The following is an 18,323-nucleotide window of genomic DNA, read 5'->3' on the forward strand; positions in this document are numbered from 1 at the left end:
CTACAGGTAAAATTCACCATGGGCTGGAAAATTGTGTGACTCTCAGTCCCAGGGACCGTCTGAAAATGTATCTTGCAAAAGTATATATTTTGAACTGACATTCAAAACATTATAAAACATATTCAGCATGCTTACAATGTTTGCTTGCGTGATGTCATGTCAGTCTAATACAATATGACCCATGAAAATCTGGGTTAGAATTGATCTGCACTAACCCATGCTTGTCGTAAGAGGCGACTAACAGGATCGGGTGGTCAGGCTCGCTGACTGGGTTGACACATGTCATCGGTTCCCAATTGAGTAGATCAATGCTTATGCTGTTGATCACTGGATTGTCTGGATCAGACACGATTATTTACAGACCACTGCCATATAGCTGGAATATTGCTGATAGCGGCGTAAAAATAAACTCACTCACTCACTAATACAATATGTCAGAGACAAGAAGAACTCATCACTACTCAGTGCACATTACCATGGTAACATACCTTGTCGTTTCCAATCCTGCATCAGCTTCGTCACAAGTTCCTCTATTCCATATCCAGTTTTGGCACTGACAAGGCACACATGCTTTATGTTACTCCCTTTATAGTTGAGTCCAGCCTTTTCACATTCTGCAAATAATGTCTGTCTAACAGACCTTAAATATCCTGCTTGGTCTTTAGGAATCAGGTCAACTTTGTTACCAACAATATATAATGGCCTATTTCTTCCGATATATTTCAGAAGATTAGGAAATATACTATTTGTAATATCCATAAGATCAACTATAACAATAACTAAACCCCTTTCTTGTCTGATTTTTGATATAATTTGTGGGTAATCATGTGCATCAACTTTGACATTCAAACATAATTCGTGGTGTGTCATCAAATGGCACCTCTGACACACTGACTGCTTTAGCTCATTCCTCGTCAGTGTCTTAAATTTTTCACTTGGCATGTATCCAGGAATTATGCTGTCTTGACAATGAAGGTCAGCTCCACATCCAGAGCAGGGAATGTCACTCTTGGGCACTGATGGATCTGGGTGGCCAGAGATTCTCACTTGTCTCTTTGTCTTCTTTCTGTTTGTTGATTCAATGCTATCATCTTCCAGGGTTATTGTTTCAACATAATATCCATCATCAACCATTTCATCAATCTCATCGACGTCCTCATCAACAATGTCATTTGTTGACGTTTCATAGTTAGCTTTGTTCAGAGATGCTTCTGCGTCCCAAGATAATTCTACCAACACGTTTTTAAGTTCCTTCTGTGGACTTACAGTTCTTTTCTCAATACCTTCAGGTTTAGAATCCAAATGAAATTTATTCGCCAGCATTTGTACGGCCACTGGCACTGAATGTTTGTCAATATTACTGTCATTGTACTGCCGCTTCTCAGACAACTTTTGTTGCTTCGTATCTCTTTTTTCTTTTCTTTCACACACAAGCCGAGAATATGAAAATGCCCTTTTATTCAGTGATTGAATTTGAAGACTTTTTCTGACGAAAAAAGGCATGACAGTTTGACAAAGCTTCAAATAAAACATCATACTGTTTCAATGTTCTTGCACGTGTTGAGAGTTACCTCCCCTTCGAGCTCAGGGGCCACCACACATCCCGTACAACCACATCAAAGTAATGAGAAATGTAATATATGCATAAAAAATATTTATATGCCGGAAATAAGAGGACTATGATAAAAGACATTTGTAGCTTTTGAAATATTTTCAAAATTCGAATAACTTAGTAAGCAGAAAATATTACTGTTGTTCATTGATAGAAGCACTATCTGATGTTTACTTCCGGTTTTTGTAATCAGTCGCACGAAAAACGATGTGAAGACGATTTTACTCATATTCTGTAAGCCTATTGTTGACACAAGATAAACAAGGATTCAGTTGGACCAGATATCCTCGAAGAGGTGTAGTAGTTTGCTCTTTATGTTTCCTGTAGCAGAACCGATAGTGCAAAACATCGTAGACGTAAATCAGTTTCCGAAAACACATAACACGATGATACAAATGGGAACTAGTCAAAAGGGCCGAAGGACAAAAGGGCCGAGAAGTGCCTAGTCAAAAGGGCCGATGGAAAAAGTCAAAAGGGCCGAGGTGAAAGTCAAAAGGGCCGAGGTGAAAGTCGAATGGGCCGAATAGAAAAAAAGTTTAGAAAGGTTTTACATTATTTATTGACACATGTGGCATAATATCAGCATAACAATAATAAAGCATGTAGCCAAGTTTTCATGTAATGGCAATACATATATTTAATCAACACATAATTAACAAAAATAACATTATGGCAATTTACACAAGTTCATTCGTTCATAATTTACACAAGTTCATTCATTCATAATTTACACAAGTTCATTCATTCATAATTTACACAAGTTCATTCATTCATAATTCACACAAGTTCATTAATTCATAATTCACACAATTTCATAATTGGTGCGGACTGACTGGTTGAATACACACCAACTGACCACTGTGAAGATGGAGTGACTCATCCACTGTCGCTCCATGTAGTCACAGAGATCAACCAGCTTCTGTGACGACGCTCTCAAGACAAGAATAGGAACAGAAGATGACTTTGAAAACTGTGGCTATATGAATATGATGCTTATACGAATGAATGAATGTGTTCCTGGCAATGTCGCCAGATGGCTTGTGTAAGATGGAAAACAAGGCCGCGTAGCTTGACATCGGGGAGGAGTCGATCAAATACCTTCCATGTGGCAGCTTCAAATCCATCATAATGCATCGGACTTGGGGTGGACGGGGTAGGGGCGTGGAGCATCTTCGTATGACTTTCAAATTCAAATTCCAAATCTTCGGATTCTTTGGTCGAGGTTTTTCTCTACACCTGTTGGCGTCTGAGCTAAATATTCAGGGTTGTCTCTGCTCCCGGATGGCAGTATTGGATCTAACATATCGCTGGTGACATCCTCAGCTATTGACCTGGCAGACTTAAACAGGTCTTGCGTTGCAGTCCTCTTCACCTATAACAACAAGGTTGATTGATCCAATTAAGAATCAATTCAATTCGTTAACATCTACCAATTAACAATTAAGGATGTTCAATTGACAATTTAACTAATCCTAATCAGGAATCAATCAATAGAAAGTACTACTCACCTGACCCCTTTACTACGACTGAAACAATTTTGCCTGCCTCTGCTGTGTGGCTGTGGTTATGTATGCCTGGCACTCTGTCTCCTGTTGAATTGGTCTCGGCAACAGTTGCCTTACAGGGACGTTTGCTACATCTGTAGTAAATCTTATTCTGAGTGACCTCCTGAAAGATGTAATAATATAACGTTAATATAACGTCAAAAACAATAACATTAAATATAGAAATATCCAGGTATAGTATGGTTGATATAATAGGGTTAAGATGTAACAATACCTTTATTACGTAGGTGAGTCCATTCCTGTCTACCAGCTTGGGTTTTGATTTCTGTGAGCCGTCCGATACCAACGTGTATGGAGGATCTTCCACCTCCCGCTCCTCCGCAAGAATATCCTCCTCCATTGATCTGTTATGTCAACAGAAAATGTTGTTATTAAAATTCATAAACTTGAAAATATATAATATATATAATTGTTTGATCGGCATTAAGTTATATGTTATATATTATGATGTTAAATATACTTACACTTCCTAAACTTCAAGAGTGTCATCGAAAGCAACGGATGGAGCATCTATTGAAGAATCGAACTGGAGAGTGAAGTTAGGAATAGATGTCTTGCATAAATGACACAAGAAATTAAATTCTTCTCCACTTCTGCATAAGTCTAGGTAGCCGACACGAGTCATCCCTGTCCCACAAATCCTGTGTGTCCATGACTGACATTGATCACACGCTAAGGCATGCTGATTTCTTCTTATAGTCTTAGGGCACTGTGCACACTGGACAGCCATGGCTAGTGTTGTGAATGTTGTATGTTGGGAAGCAGGTTATATACCATGTTGTCAATTGAAGTGAGTTCATTAGTTAAGACACTGAGTCGACAGCAACAACAAAAAACAAACATCCCACACGGATTTGTCATGACATTGAGTCTCATGTTCAAATTCCATTGAAAATAAACAAAAACAACAAACTAAACACTATTCATACTATTTTACTACGTAATTTATTAAATTATCATGTATTAAATTTTATTTTATTTTCGGCCCTTTTTTCGGCCTTTTTGACTTTTCATTTCGGCCTATTTGACTTTTAGCCTTGGCCCTTTTGACTCTTTTTTTTCGGCCCTTTTGTCTTTCGGCCCTTTTGACTACAACCCATACAAATTCGCTGTCTGCATGCTCACTGTGATACTGTAATTTGGAATTACCCCCGAACCGGCCCCTGATATTTGACCCAAACCAGCCCCGAGAAGTAAATATTTCAACCAGCAGCGCTAATTAATCTGAAAAAGTGCGCCCGGTAAAGTGCAGTACTCCCTGTTTTCGTCATTTATGTTAAAGGATTATTATTCATACCGTATCATGGCGTATGTCTTTACATGTAATATCGATTTTTGAAAATATATTTGCGAATATTAGTGTCGTTGAGAGGCGAGTGAACATGCAAGTGCTGCTGTTCACGGAGATCCCGTGGTAGAGGACTTTTATGTACATGTCATCCTTTTAAGAATCTAAAAGATCAATTGCAAAACGATACTATGTTAAACTCTAATAAAACGTGTACTTACATTTCGTTGTATCGTATCCACAGAATTGACACATTAATCCAATATAAGAATAGCACATAAATCCAATATAATGAGTTCACGTTTCACCTTTGTTATGCCAAAGTTTCCAGTAACGAATTCACAAATAATAATGTTGTCCTTCATATTTTCGCATGTTTCCATGTGTGGAACATTTGTTAATATTTTCAACACACATTAACCACCTTTCACAGAGTGTATGCTGCTAACATTATGAAAACTAAAACATTCTTCAGCTCCAAAACTAAACTGTTATTTTACGCACGTCTCACTGAGTGATTGAAGTGAATGTGTTGTTTTAATATTTCTTTGAACGGATTATCGTAGGCGAATTAATTTATATGTTGACTTAAGAGTATGCTTTTACTTGACACTGACTGCGTTCACTCAATGTCAAAAGTACCGTATACTGTTATCTTCACCTTGCGTATAATCTTATAAGAGACATTATCTGAAGGACATGATTCATAAATTGTTCATCATGGATAACGTGTCCAATTCTTGCGCCATCAAAGCTTAATTGAAATCTTTATGTCTGTATATATATATAATAAATTAATTGAAATCTTTATATCTGTATATATATAATAAATTGATTGAAATCTTTATCTGTCTGTATTGTCATTGTCAATTATGTCTATGTTTTATATAAAAGAAAATATATATCGTAATCTTTATCCATTAAACATAATTACCACCGAACCATCGTTACCATAAATTAACCCAGGGCTGGTTTGGGTTAAATATCCAGGGGCCGGATTGGGTTAAATATCCAGGGGCCGCTTCGGCTTGGGTCCGGTTCGGGTGTATCCCGTAATTTGTCAATGGACACTGTTGGAAATCTGAATTTTCAAATCTCCTTTTTTCTTGGAACGAGAAATCTGGGGCCCAAAATCTGTGATTGACAGACTGAAAGAACATAAATTTTCCAACTCTGTGGGGGTCAAAGATTTTAATATATTATCGCATTATAGTTTTTTTGGACGCTTAGAACATTCTTGTTGTTTTGGTTGTGACCTGAACAATTGTAAAGCATATCCCTAACTTATAAAAGACAGGTTTCATCCTAGTATTTGCAATATCTGTGTAAGGCAAACCTGCCTGTTAAAATGAGAGTAAACAGTGACGTTATGAAGAAAATTATTGGACAACAAAATTCTCTACACTAAATGTGATCAACTCATTGTATGGGTCAATAGTTAACCATGTTCACAGAAAGGTTATGATGACCGCACTGTTACATGACATTTTTGTTATGTAGACCCTATAAATATAATCCCATATCCCCATGTTTGAACAACGGTATACTCATTTTCATTCATGTTGTAAGGATTTTGAAAACTCCTGTTACAGAAACGTAGTTTTGACCATTACCAAATCATGTCATGTTGCCTCATCTGATTTTACAGGCCCCAAAAACAAATCAAATACACTTACGAATATGGCAAGAGTGACCTCAGTAGTTAAGTACAAGTACATACAAATATCATCAGTGATTCTACAGTATATACAGAACTGAATACAATTAATGCTTGCTTACATATCTGTGAATAACAAATGGCAATTCATCTTTGTTGGATATGCCTTTAGCATGTTTAGGTTTGATTAAAATCAGTAGCTCATTTTGTTCATCATTATCAATTGTTAATAATTGTTAATATTATTACCTTACAGTACTTACCACATTAGTGTGACCATGTCGTTCCAAGTTAATGCCCCACCATCGGTGGTAACGAAACTGGTCAAGTCCGAGATGTCGGTAGAGGGGGAGCCAAAGAAACAATCACGAGAGGATTGGAAGAAGATGAAGGAACTGGAGGAGATGAGGAAGGCTGGAACAGCTCCTGCCATGCAGGATGAAGAGGGAAAGTAAGCATCTCCCTATATGCAGCACGCATAAACTTTAAGCTTGTGAACATTCCAGACAGATTGTTCTATTTTGTGTGTGTGTGTGTATCAGCATTAGTCTCATCATGAGGTACATGAGAGGCATGCAGAAGTTGGAAATCAGCATAAGACAAAATATTATGGATGTCAAGTTCTTTATTGTATGCTCAATGTGTCTGAGCTTTTGCTTGTCCCTTTGTCAGGTGAATGTGATGAAGGAGCAAGCAAGAGCCCTTTAACGGCATGCAATAAAGAAGAAGTTGACATCCATCATATTTTGTGTTATAACCTCACCATGATGGGGGTGAAAAAGACACGTGCATATATGTCTCACTTTTTATTGGCCGATGCAGCTTAATGTCTTTTTGTGGGCAAACAGAGAGTGAATTCATCATCAAACTTGTGATATCCTTGATATCTAAGTTATTTGTATTCTTTAGCATGTGTTTGATTGCATTGTGTATGGTAGTTGAAATAATCATAATAATGTGTTTCTCAGAGACATCAACCCGCACATTCCACAGTACATCATGCAGGCTCCCTGGTACTTTGGTGCCAATGCTCCCACTCTCAGACATCAACGACAACAGGGAGAGGTGACAAATGAGTCCTCTATGAAGGAGGAATGGCAAAAGAGAGGATTGAAAGAGGTAGATACTGTTTCTGAGATTCTCCATTCATCTTTGAGTTTAATGGGTGCAACATTCCCATGACACAGAGAGTGTATTATTCTCAAGTCCTTATAATGTATCTTCTAAAGATTAGAAAATACCAAGCATGATACAGAAATTAGCAAGTGACTGGAAAGGAGAAAGGTATTTATCATCTTCAGTATATGGACCTATTGTCGATGATGCAGGTAGTTTTGTATAAGCCTGAAATAAATAAAAAAAAGGTATCTTGGAATGATTATAAAGGTTAGGAATTGGAAAACATTAATCATGTTAATTCTTATGTTGTTAGCATGTCAGTAGAAACCTACTGCCTAAGTTGAAATAAAGTATGGTATAGGATCATTGAATGGTTCCGGATATATGCTATTGAAATACAAATCTATTGCATTCTGATTCAATATGTGTGCTAGAAGTACTATTTGATTGTCTTGGTATTCAGGGTTCTGTTGCAACAAAGTTTAGAAAAGGTGCCTGCGAGAACTGCGGGGCCATGACACACAAGAAGAAGGACTGTCTGGAGGTATGTTTGTGTACAGAGTTGGAACATGCTGTTTGTAGAAGTTCTGGGGCTCCTTGCACTCACCAAAGCCTGTGTTTTTCAACATGGTCAGCAGGTGGGAATTCCTTGGGCAAGAAGGATATGATAATGTTGAACCTTCTCGTCTTTAACATACAGCTTCAATTGTGCAAATACCAGGGTTTTGAAAGTGCAGTTTCAGTGTACATTGACCCTTTGACTGGGGTAACAATTTGTGCTTTGCATACAAGGAGCTCAAGTTGAATGTGCATACTTTCACTGTTATGAATGTCAAAACCCAAAACATGAGGACATTCCTGAAACTAATACTGACTATGGTTAAGAATTCCTAATCTGCTTCCATTTTCAGAGACCACGCAAAGTTGGTGCCAAGTTTACAGGAGAGAAAATCGCTCCTGATGAGTACATACAGGTCTGTCTGTCTCATGACTACGATGGCAAACGTGATCGCTGGAATGGAACTGACCTTATGGAACATCAGCACAAACTGATCACAGAGTTTGACAAAATTGAGGAGGTTTGTATACACTGGTATCATCATTCAGGATTTCAGATTTGTGTGTGTAAAGCCCAGACATGTCGCTGGAACTTCCGGTGTTAACTGGAGGTTTTGAACAGTTATTTATAGATGAAGAATACGTGAGTGGAGCTGAGGAGAGTGATGGGTGTTTTGTAGAGTTCACAGATACTTTCTTACATGTGTCATCAGTTTAATAATGATTTGAATTAAAGGAATCCCTGACTGGTTATTTTGTGTTGCTTCAGGCCAAACGTGTCCTGAAAGAGCAGAAGCTGGATGAGTCCATTATGCATGACAAAGAAGTAAGTGGAAAAAGTGTCTTCCTTCCAACAATCACCAATATATATTGTATTTAAATACACACAACGTTCATGTACAACACACTCACACACACTACATGCATGTTCAGTGCATGTGGTGGTGTCTGTGGTCCTGTGTATACAGCTCAGATGACAATCAGTTGTGGTTAAGCAACATCCTTGGATAGGTGACTGTGTTTGGCATCGTGACTCCTGAGAGTTTCTAGGTCTTCAATCCTGCCCCACAACAAAGCACATGTTATACTCATGGTCTGACCTCAGGCAAGTAAGTTTGTTGAAAATTGCCTGTGTTCACCCAGCAGAGAATGGGTACCTGGTGGGATAAGTCATGTGACTACCCAGATAGCATTCAGACGTTGGGCCAACGTTGGCAATGGTTTTGCCAACATTGCCAACGTTGGGCCAACATCCGAATGCTATCTGGGTATTAACCTTCTAGCGCCTCACAGGCAGCTTGGGTTTTCCGGGTAATAATATCGAGGTTGTTAGGGCTACGACCATTCACCTAGTGAATGGATATTATGTACAGTACACACATACACACTACATTCATGAACAATGCATACATCAAACATATCTGTAATCATACATGTCCTGTGAGTTGAATGAGTTGGATACTAAGGGATATAACTCTTGCTGGACTCAGATTTTCAAACCATACAAGATGCAGCTTGTGTTTAGCCAGATTCCACTGCATGTATTTGACATGTGAGTTCCACTTGCAGGACGGAGGTGACAATGAAGACAAGTATGCAGAGGAAATGGACATGCCAGGTCAGAAGTTTGAAACCAAGCAGAGAATCACAGTCCGCAACTTACGTATCAGAGAGGACACTGCCAAGGTAAGACCCTTGGTACCCCTGTCATGAAAGGAGGAGTAATTGTGTATCTATAGTTGTTTAGTTAGTTTAGTTGTTTGGAAAAATCTGAAATTGTAACCCGTGCAGATCCGGGTTAGAATTGATCTTCAGTGACCCATGCTTATCGTAAGAGGCAACTAACAGAATCAGGTGGTCAGGCTAACTGACTTGGTTGACATCTGCCATCGTATCCCAATTGCGTAGATCAATGCTCATACTGTTGATCACTGGATTATCTGCTCGAAACTCAATTATTATCCCCCTGGCATGTAATGCGGGGGGATATAGTCGACGCCTCGTCTGTCGGTCCGTCCGTGATCATTTTGTTTTCGGAGCATAACTCAAAAAACGTTCAATATTTTTCAACAAAAATTAGTATATATATCAAACAGAACATAAAGTGGTGCCTTTTGCTATTTGCAGATTTTTGTCATTTTTATTTTTCTTGGTTTCCATGGAAACGCTTATGGACTTAGTCTTAAAAGGGAGTGGCAGGCTTTGTTTCTGGAGTACAACTCGATAATCGTTCCTTGCCTTTCTACAAGACTTAGCAGATATATCAAAGAGATCTTGAAGTAGTGCCTTTTGCTATTTGCAGATTTTTGACATTTATACTTTTCCTGATTTCCATGGAAACGATTTGTGACTTAGTCCAAAAAATCAAGTTGGACTTTGAGTAGCTGTGAGATGATTTGTTCTTCCAAATTTGTGGGGGCCGGGAATTTGTCATCTTCTGATGACTCTTGTTTACAGACTGCCACCATATAGCTGGAATATTGCTGAGTGCGGCGTAAAACTAAATTCACTCACTTGTTCCTCTGGTGAGGTCATACTGACTGTTTACTCATTGCAGTATTTGTACAACTTGGACCCCAATTCAGCGTATTATGATCCAAAGACCCGATCCATGAGAGAGAACCCATATAGGATGAATGCTGGGAGTGATGGACAAGAGTAAGTCTGTGATGTACATTTGGCTTGTCTCCATATCAGCTGTCATCATGAGCAACAAAAGGTCATTTACATTCAGGCGACTGTTGACTTACTGGAAATGATTTTGAAAGCAGTACATATGTTAGGTCATATTTTACATAAAATTATCTACACATGTCATCATATCCCAATTACATAGTTTGATGCTCATCATATTTATCACTGCACCGTCTGGTCCAGACTGGATTATTTATAAGCTGCCGCCATATGGCTGGAATAGTGCTGAATGTGGCATTTAACAACAAACAAACAAAACATCAAATTATCAGTGACAATAGCTATGAAACCAAACTAGCATACTAGCATCTGTCTTGAAAGGATATTCGTTCTAAGAGGTTGATACAAAATATATATGCAAGGTATAAAGTCGAAGGATGGTATCATTTCACCTTCTGCTGCAAATATAATGATTTGAAATTGAAGAATGATTCATTTTCATCCTATGGGTAATACCCATGTAGTATACATGAAATCAATATAATCGTTTTAATGATGTATGGTCAGTCATACACAATATATTGCTGATTACTACATCCTGTGCCCATTTCCCTGGAAAATGGAGGAGTTGTCTCATCACAGAAAGTGTTGCCATGTGGAGAGCTAAACTTATACAGATGCTCTCCTTATAGTGCTCTATATGGAGGGGACAACTTTGTGAGGGGGACGACGGTATTGCTATGTGGAGAGCTAAACTTATACAGATGTTCTACTGACAGTGCTCTATATAGAGGGGACAACTTTGTGAGGGGGATGGGTATTGCTATGTGGAGAGCTAAACTTATACAGATGCTCTCCTTATAGTGCTCTATATGGAGGGGACAATCTTGTGAGGGGGATGGGTATTGCTATGTGGAGACCTAAACTTATACAGATGTTCTACTGACAGTGCTCCATATAGAGGGGACAACTTTGTGAGGGGGATGGATATTGCAATGTGGAGAGCTTAACTTATACAGATGTTCTACTGACAGTGCTCCATATTGAGGGGACAATCTTGTGAGGGGGATGGGTATTGCTATGTGGAGAGCTAAACTTATACAGATGTTCTACTGATAGTGCTCCATATTGAGGGGACAACTTTGTGAGGGGGATGGATATTGCAATGTGGAAAGCTAAACTTATACAGATGTTCTACTGACAGTGCTCCATATTGAGGGGACAAACTTGTGAGGGGGATGGGTATTGCTATGTGGAGAGCTAAACTTATACAGATGTTCTACTGATAGTGCTCCATATAGAGGGGACAACTTTGTGAGGAGGATGGATATTGCAATGTGGAGAGCTAAACTTATACAGATGCTCTCCATACAGTGCTCCATATTGAGGGGACAACTTTTTGAGGGGGCCGGGTATTGCTATGTGGAGAGCTTAACTTATACAGATGTTCTACTTACAGTGCTCTATATGGAGGGGACAACTTTGTGAGGGGGACGGGAGATGCGCACGATATGGCAAAACAGCAGAGTGAGTAGCTGATGTGTGGTGCAAGTTCTACTTTGAGTTATCAGCTGCTATAAGATACCTGGATTGTATGAATAGTTAAAATATCAGGTCAAACACATTAGTCATCAGTTTAATCTCTTCCATATTTTCTCTTGTTTCAGCATGATACAGACTGGATATGAATCACACTAATGTCCTATTATTTCCTTGTAATGAAGATGGATTGATACCTTAAACATTTCAGTTTAAAGAATGCAGAATAATGTAAACATGTTTATCAGTAAGTTTGGTTGACTTTGAAATGAACAATGCATTAAGATAATTGTCTTGAACTCCCTACAACTTCCTTGCCATGATGCTCAGTGTCCCCAGGGTATAATCATATAGTATTATGACTTGAAGTCCCTTCAACTTTCTTGCCTTGATGCCCAGTGTTTGCGTGGGAGGCGTTTGAGCGCGGGACGGATGTCCATCTGCAGGCCGATCCCACAAAGCTGGAGCTGCTGCACAAGGAATACTCTACTCGCAAGGAGGACTACAAGCAGTCAGCCAAGGACAGCATCATCGACAAGTACGGGGGACAGGAGCATCTGGAGGCACCACCTAAACAACTCCTGCTGGCCCAGACGGTCTGTGCTCCTTCGAATAGCATGTATAGCATAGGACAGTTATTGTGTATAGCGTGTATAGCATAGGACAGGTATTGTGTATAGCATGTATAGCATAGGACAGTTATTGTGTATAGCATGTATAGCATAGGAAAGTAGCTGTCAGGTGTAACATGTAAAGCATAAGTAGGTAACTGTTATCACATACAACTAGTATAGCATAGGACAGTTATTGTGTATAGCATGTATAGCATAGGAAAGTAGCTGTCAGGTATAACATGTAAAGCATAAGTAGGTAACTGTTATCACATACATCTAGTATAGCAGAGGACAGTTATTGTGTATAGGGGCCGGTGGGGTCGCCGAGTGGTTAAAGCGTTGTCTCGTCACGGCGAAGACCCGGGTTCGATTCCCCACATGGGCACAATGTGTTAAGCCCATTTCTGTTGTCCCCCGCCGTGATATTGCTGGAATATTGCTAAAAGCGGCGTAAAACCAAACTCAGTCAGTCAGTCAGTATTGTGTATAGCATAGGACAGTTATTGTGTATAGCATGTATAGCATAGGAAAGTAGCTGTCAGGTATAACATGTAAAGCATAAGTAGGTAACTGTTATCACATACAGCTAGTATAGCAGAGGACGTTATTGTGTATAGCGTGTATAGCATAGGAAAGGAACTATCAGGTATAGCATGTATAGCACTGCCTCATGCATGAATGTTTTATGTTCCAGATTAAAGCATTACCATATTTATCCAAGTTGGAAATTACTGTGCCTCATTGTGTATAATATGAAACCCTTCCCTACCAATTCCAAAACATGTAAAGTACAGATTACAAATGTTGTTTGTGTATAATGACTGTGATGCATGTGATTCATGGCGATATACAACCTTGACAACACATCACATGTCCTATGGAGATCTGGAATCGTCCCCAGCACTCCAATGCCACACACACACTACAAGTGTACCCAATGAAAACCCAACTCCCTCACTCATTCACTGTTTGTCACCAACAGGAGGACTATGTGGAATACTCTCGACACGGAACAGTTATCAAGGGCATGGAGCGGGCCAAGGTCAAGTCGAGATACGAGGAAGATATCTACATAAATAATCACACAGTAAGTAGGCTGTAGCTGTCATGTCGTCAGTGGCATCTTGTGTACATACTAGAAAGATGCACTCAATATAAACAATACGGTAACAGACAAATTGCACTCATGTTTTCAGTGGCAAAGTGAACTGTCCAAAGTGAGAGAGATTATGTTACCATGGTTACCAGAAGTTTCAGGTTTGGACATGTTTTACAGGATCAGTTAGAATGCTTCAGGATGTGTAAGTACTTATTTGAATTTCAAGTTCTCTCCTGATGTTGAAATCCCACAATACTTGAGCTATGGATTTATCTGTATGTGTTACAGATGTTATTGTGAATGAATTACCAATGTTTTTTTCCACTCTTCAGTAAACTTTAGGCTTAACAAAATGTAAAATATTGATTCTCAGGCAATGGCTTTTGGAAAAAAATGTGAACACCAAGGATGGGCCATAATTTCTTATTTGTTTGTGTCAATAAAAATATAAAAGCAATATAATGCTTCTGTATTTTACTTGTTGTTTAACAAAAATGAAATTTGATCTTTTTATCATATACTGCACCATCATAAGTTGTCTCCCTTTATGAGCATTCATTAGTTTCTGTTCAATGTTTGTTTTTAAAGATAAGCTAAATAAATAAATCTTAAGGATAATAAGTTCGTCATACTGTGTTTTGAAAGGGTGCATGGGACCATATGGGAAGGAGGACACAGTGTAGTATTTTTCCTGTAAGTCCCTACGGGAGGTTACACATTTTAGTGAATGTTGATTGGCTGTTTCAGAAAATAAACATCGGTTAAAAACAATGAAAACAAAAACTAATTACTCACTAAACATTTAATTTTGTTTATTTGTAAATGCATCACTATTTCAGGTAAACATTTGGAAATAACAGTTATAGAAATTCAAAAATACAATGTTGCAAAAGTCAATACGATACGTCTGCTGTTGTGTTGAGTCATCACTGTGCCGGAGTGTTGGTGTGTTGTCGATGTAAACAAACATGGCGTCATCCCTATTGCTGATAAAAGTGAAGGTTGATGGCAGCATGTTGGGAAGAGTTGTAGATATTGTTCAGCCACTGAACATGTTCAGTGTATTTGTTGTGAGAACTGAGCAAGGTGAGATGCAAGTTCCAAGGTTGTGCCTGAGACTGTCACAAGTGCCGATTTGACCTGAACTTGAGATTCAAAATTTTTAAACTTATCCTATCTCATGGTATGCACCTCTTCTCTTCTTCTACGACCATGTGTGGAAACGTGCTGTAGGCTAAGTTGAATCAAATCTTGCTGGCCTCTGACCCGCCCTGACCTTTGCCCTCACTCCGACATCAGCACCTGTCAATCATCTCTGTATGCATGGAGCTCGCTCAGATGATCATGTTACTACCTGTGCCTGTCATTCTCTTTCTTGTCGCTACGTCGTGTGGACGTGTGCTTGTCTATAGAAAGTTTGTTTGCGTTTATTCTTCAACTATGGGAAAGTCTAATCGCAGTAGTTCTAAGAAACAAAAGCATTGTGATAAATGCAACAGTAATTTTTCGGCGGCGGATCCACATGCCTTGTGTGTAGACTGTTTAGGCACATGTGAATTGTCGCGTCGTTGTACTTTTTGTAAGGATCTCAATGATGATGATTTCTCGGCATATCGCCGGGTGGCTGGTAGACGATTATCCGATCGAGATCGCCGTCAACTATCGGAGGGTCCGTCCCAAGGCGGCCGAACGTCGTAGACTTTGGCAGTCCGTCGGTCGAGGTCCCCGTCTCCTACTGAAGATTTCTTAGGGGAGGCGTCTGATTCTTACCTCAGTGAGAACTTACGACAACTGTTCCAACCGCGTGGCCTTAACCCCATCACGTTGGAAGACTCGTCTCCATCTAGGGTTGTTGTGTTGTCTACGTCCTCTCCACAACCTCATCTGTCTACGGTGGTTGTTACTTCGTATGATTCGCATTCTGTGTCTCAGTCGAATGTGTCACTTGCTTCTAGACCACCACTTTATTCTAGTGCACCACTTGCCTCACAAGCGTCGTTTCCTTTCAGGCAGATATCGGTGAGAGCGCCGCTTGTTGCCGATCAAGTGATGTCTTTCAGAGCGCCGCTTGTGTCCAATTCGGCGCTTACTACTAGTACTCCCGGTTGGCGCTTTCTCCCGGTGTTCCCGGATCGGCGCTCTCTACTGGGGGTCACAGATCGGCTCTTACTACCGATGGTCCCAGATCGGCGTTTATTACTGGTGGTCTCGGTTCGGCGCTTATTACCGGTGTGCCCGGATCGGCGCTTACAACTGGTATATCCGGATCGGCACTTACTACTGGTGGTTCCAGATCGGCGCTTTCTCCGGAATGGCACTTGTTACCGGTGTTCCCGGATCGGCGCTTCCTCCCGGTGTTCCCGGATCGGCGTTTCCTCCCAGTGTTCCTGGATCGGTGCTTTCTACTGGTGTTCCCAGTTTGGCGCTTTTTACCGGTGTTCCCGGATCGGCGCTTACAACTGGTGTTCCCGGATCGGTGCTTACTACTGGTGTTCCCAGTCCGGCGCTTCTTACCGGTGTTCCCAGTCCGGCGCTTCTTACCGGTGTTCCGGGATAGGCGCTTCCTCTCGGTGTTCCCGGATAGGCGTTTCCTCCCGGTGTTCCCGGATCGGCGCTTCCTCCCAGTGTTCCCGGATCGATGCTTACTACTGGTGTTCCCAGTTCGGCGCTTATTACCGGTGCTCCCAGATCGGCGCTTACCTCCGGTTTTCCCGGATCGGCGCTTCATCATGGTGCTTTTAGTTCAGCACTCTTCCTGGTTCAGCGCTTACCTTCAGTATTACCGGTTCAACGCTTACTCATGGGGTTCCTGGTTCAACACTCACTTATGGGGCTGCCGGTTCAGCGCTTACTCATGGTGTTCCGGTTCGGTGCTTCCTCATAGTTCACTGGCTTCAGTATTGAGCTAGGCCAGTGATAACTGTCAAGCTGTCCCCTTCCTCACAAGAGTCAAGCACGCTGATGTATAAGTTCTGCAATGGGAGTCGTAGATGAACTTGTAGCTCTACAAGAACCTTTATGTATTCAACACAATTGGGTATTTACGGCGCTTCATTGAGACCGATGACTATAGTCTACAAGTAACAGCGTTAAGCAAGTATGAACTTCAGCTGATCATCTGTTAAGATGACGATTACATTATCTTCAGTGAAGAAGGAAACAATGACAATAGCCAGGGAGACAGTCTACTTACATCGGTATTATGCGGCGAAATCTTTCGCACGTTTTCCACTCAGTCTGCTGTACACGTGTTCACTCGTGCAACTCTGGGAGATTACGGACAAGGCCGAGTGTTGATGAAGAAATCAACGACTGCACAAGATTTTACAAGGATCTTTTTCCTGCAACACCAGTGACGTCACATCGCAGGAATCTGAGATGAATCAAATGCTGCAATTTGATTGGTCCATGAGAGACTTTTTTACCTTTGCCATTCCATCAACTTTACAAATGTTCCGGTAGACTGGCGATCCCATGCATCGTATCTACTAACTTTCTCACTCCATCTGGTGGACCAACACTTCATTTGGCGAACTATACGTTCCTACAATCACTGTTTATATGGCCTTCATCACTCTGTGTACGATGTGTACGTTCCTGACATCTCCATGCCACGAACCTCCTACATTCAGCACTTCTTCAGTGCTGTTTTGGTACTTGGCTACTCAAAAGTATTGTATCTCAGACGGCTGTTCTACGCTCCACAATCAACACTCTCCTTCAGAAACTTGCGATCGAGCCCTGGGCCTGGCTCCGACCGACCCGGGGTTCTATTTGCCAATCTTATGGACAAGTTGAGACTAATTTTCAATGTGAAGGTTTTCCATAAAATGGTTCTACAACCCCCGCCTCACTTTCGTATGGTGTCGGTGGCTCTTCTCAACAATCATCAAGCACTTCAGTGTTGATATCCAGGATGGTGTCGGTGGCTCTTCTCAACAATCATCAAGCCGGCTGTTCACAGGACTACATGGTCAGTCTCGATATCCAGGATGAGTACCTTCACATCCCAATTTTTCCGGCTCTTCGCAAGTTCCTTCGGTTTGTCTTCGAGGGCACCCACTATCAGTAGCGTGTCCTCCCTGGCTGTTCACACGGGTATCAAAGCCTATCACCTGTTTCCTTCACCGCCAAGAGGAGATAGTGTTTGAAGCTTATCTTCTCATCGGCAGGGTGGTGGTCTCCCATCGATCGCGCCTTCGTCACATCAACGTTCTGCATTCAATCAGTCACTGCAGGATGACCGATCACGCAGCTGTGGTTTGGCATATCAACAGGATGGAGTCCACGGGGTCTACTCAACTGCTGCAGTGGACCCAACGGTTCTTCGATCTGGTGGACTCTCTCCACATCTTTGTACGAGCCACCTACATTCCGGGGGTGTAGAATGTCATCGCAGATTCTCTGTCCCGACCAAGTCGTCCCTCTCCAACGGCATGGAAATTGCATCCTCAGGTGTTCCAGACCTTTGGCCTTCCGTTGACGACTCCGACAGTAGATCTCTTCGCCACCCGATTCAACCATCAGCTGCCTTGGTTTGTGTCACCGATTCCTGACCCTCTGGCTTGGGACCTCGATGCTCTAGCCATTCCGTCGAGAGGACCTGAACGCTTATGCGTTTCCACCAGTGGCCCTTCT

General features: G+C 40.9%; 1 protein-coding gene across 3 annotated transcripts in view; it reads left to right on the forward strand.

The window, feature by feature from the left end:
- Positions 1-1,607: 1,607 nt before the first annotated feature.
- LOC124258292 (pre-mRNA-splicing factor SLU7-like) overlaps positions 1,608-18,323 on the forward strand; it is a 51,212-nt gene continuing 34,496 nt past the window's right edge. For 2 of the 3 annotated variants that reach the window (XM_046692362.1, XM_046692364.1), the window contains exons 1-11: positions 1,753-1,907; positions 6,379-6,573; positions 7,091-7,241; positions 7,705-7,785; positions 8,153-8,320; positions 8,569-8,625; positions 9,369-9,485; positions 10,357-10,457; positions 11,893-11,960; positions 12,372-12,568; positions 13,569-13,673. In XM_046692362.1, coding sequence (XP_046548318.1) covers positions 6,401-6,573; positions 7,091-7,241; positions 7,705-7,785; positions 8,153-8,320; positions 8,569-8,625; positions 9,369-9,485; positions 10,357-10,457; positions 11,893-11,960; positions 12,372-12,568; positions 13,569-13,673 — 1,218 coding nt within the window. In that variant the 5' untranslated portion in view covers positions 1,753-1,907; positions 6,379-6,400. Of the gene's footprint in view, positions 1,634-1,752; positions 1,908-6,378; positions 6,574-7,090; positions 7,242-7,704; positions 7,786-8,152; positions 8,321-8,568; positions 8,626-9,368; positions 9,486-10,356; positions 10,458-11,892; positions 11,961-12,371; positions 12,569-13,568; positions 13,674-18,323 lie in introns of those variants that run through there. The other variant, XM_046692363.1, reaches the window with a different exon arrangement.

Source organism: Haliotis rubra, unplaced genomic scaffold, assembly GCF_003918875.1.
Source record: "Haliotis rubra isolate DU_JTF1 unplaced genomic scaffold, ASM391887v1 Scf69, whole genome shotgun sequence".
Taxonomy (NCBI): domain Eukaryota; kingdom Metazoa; phylum Mollusca; class Gastropoda; order Lepetellida; family Haliotidae; genus Haliotis; species Haliotis rubra.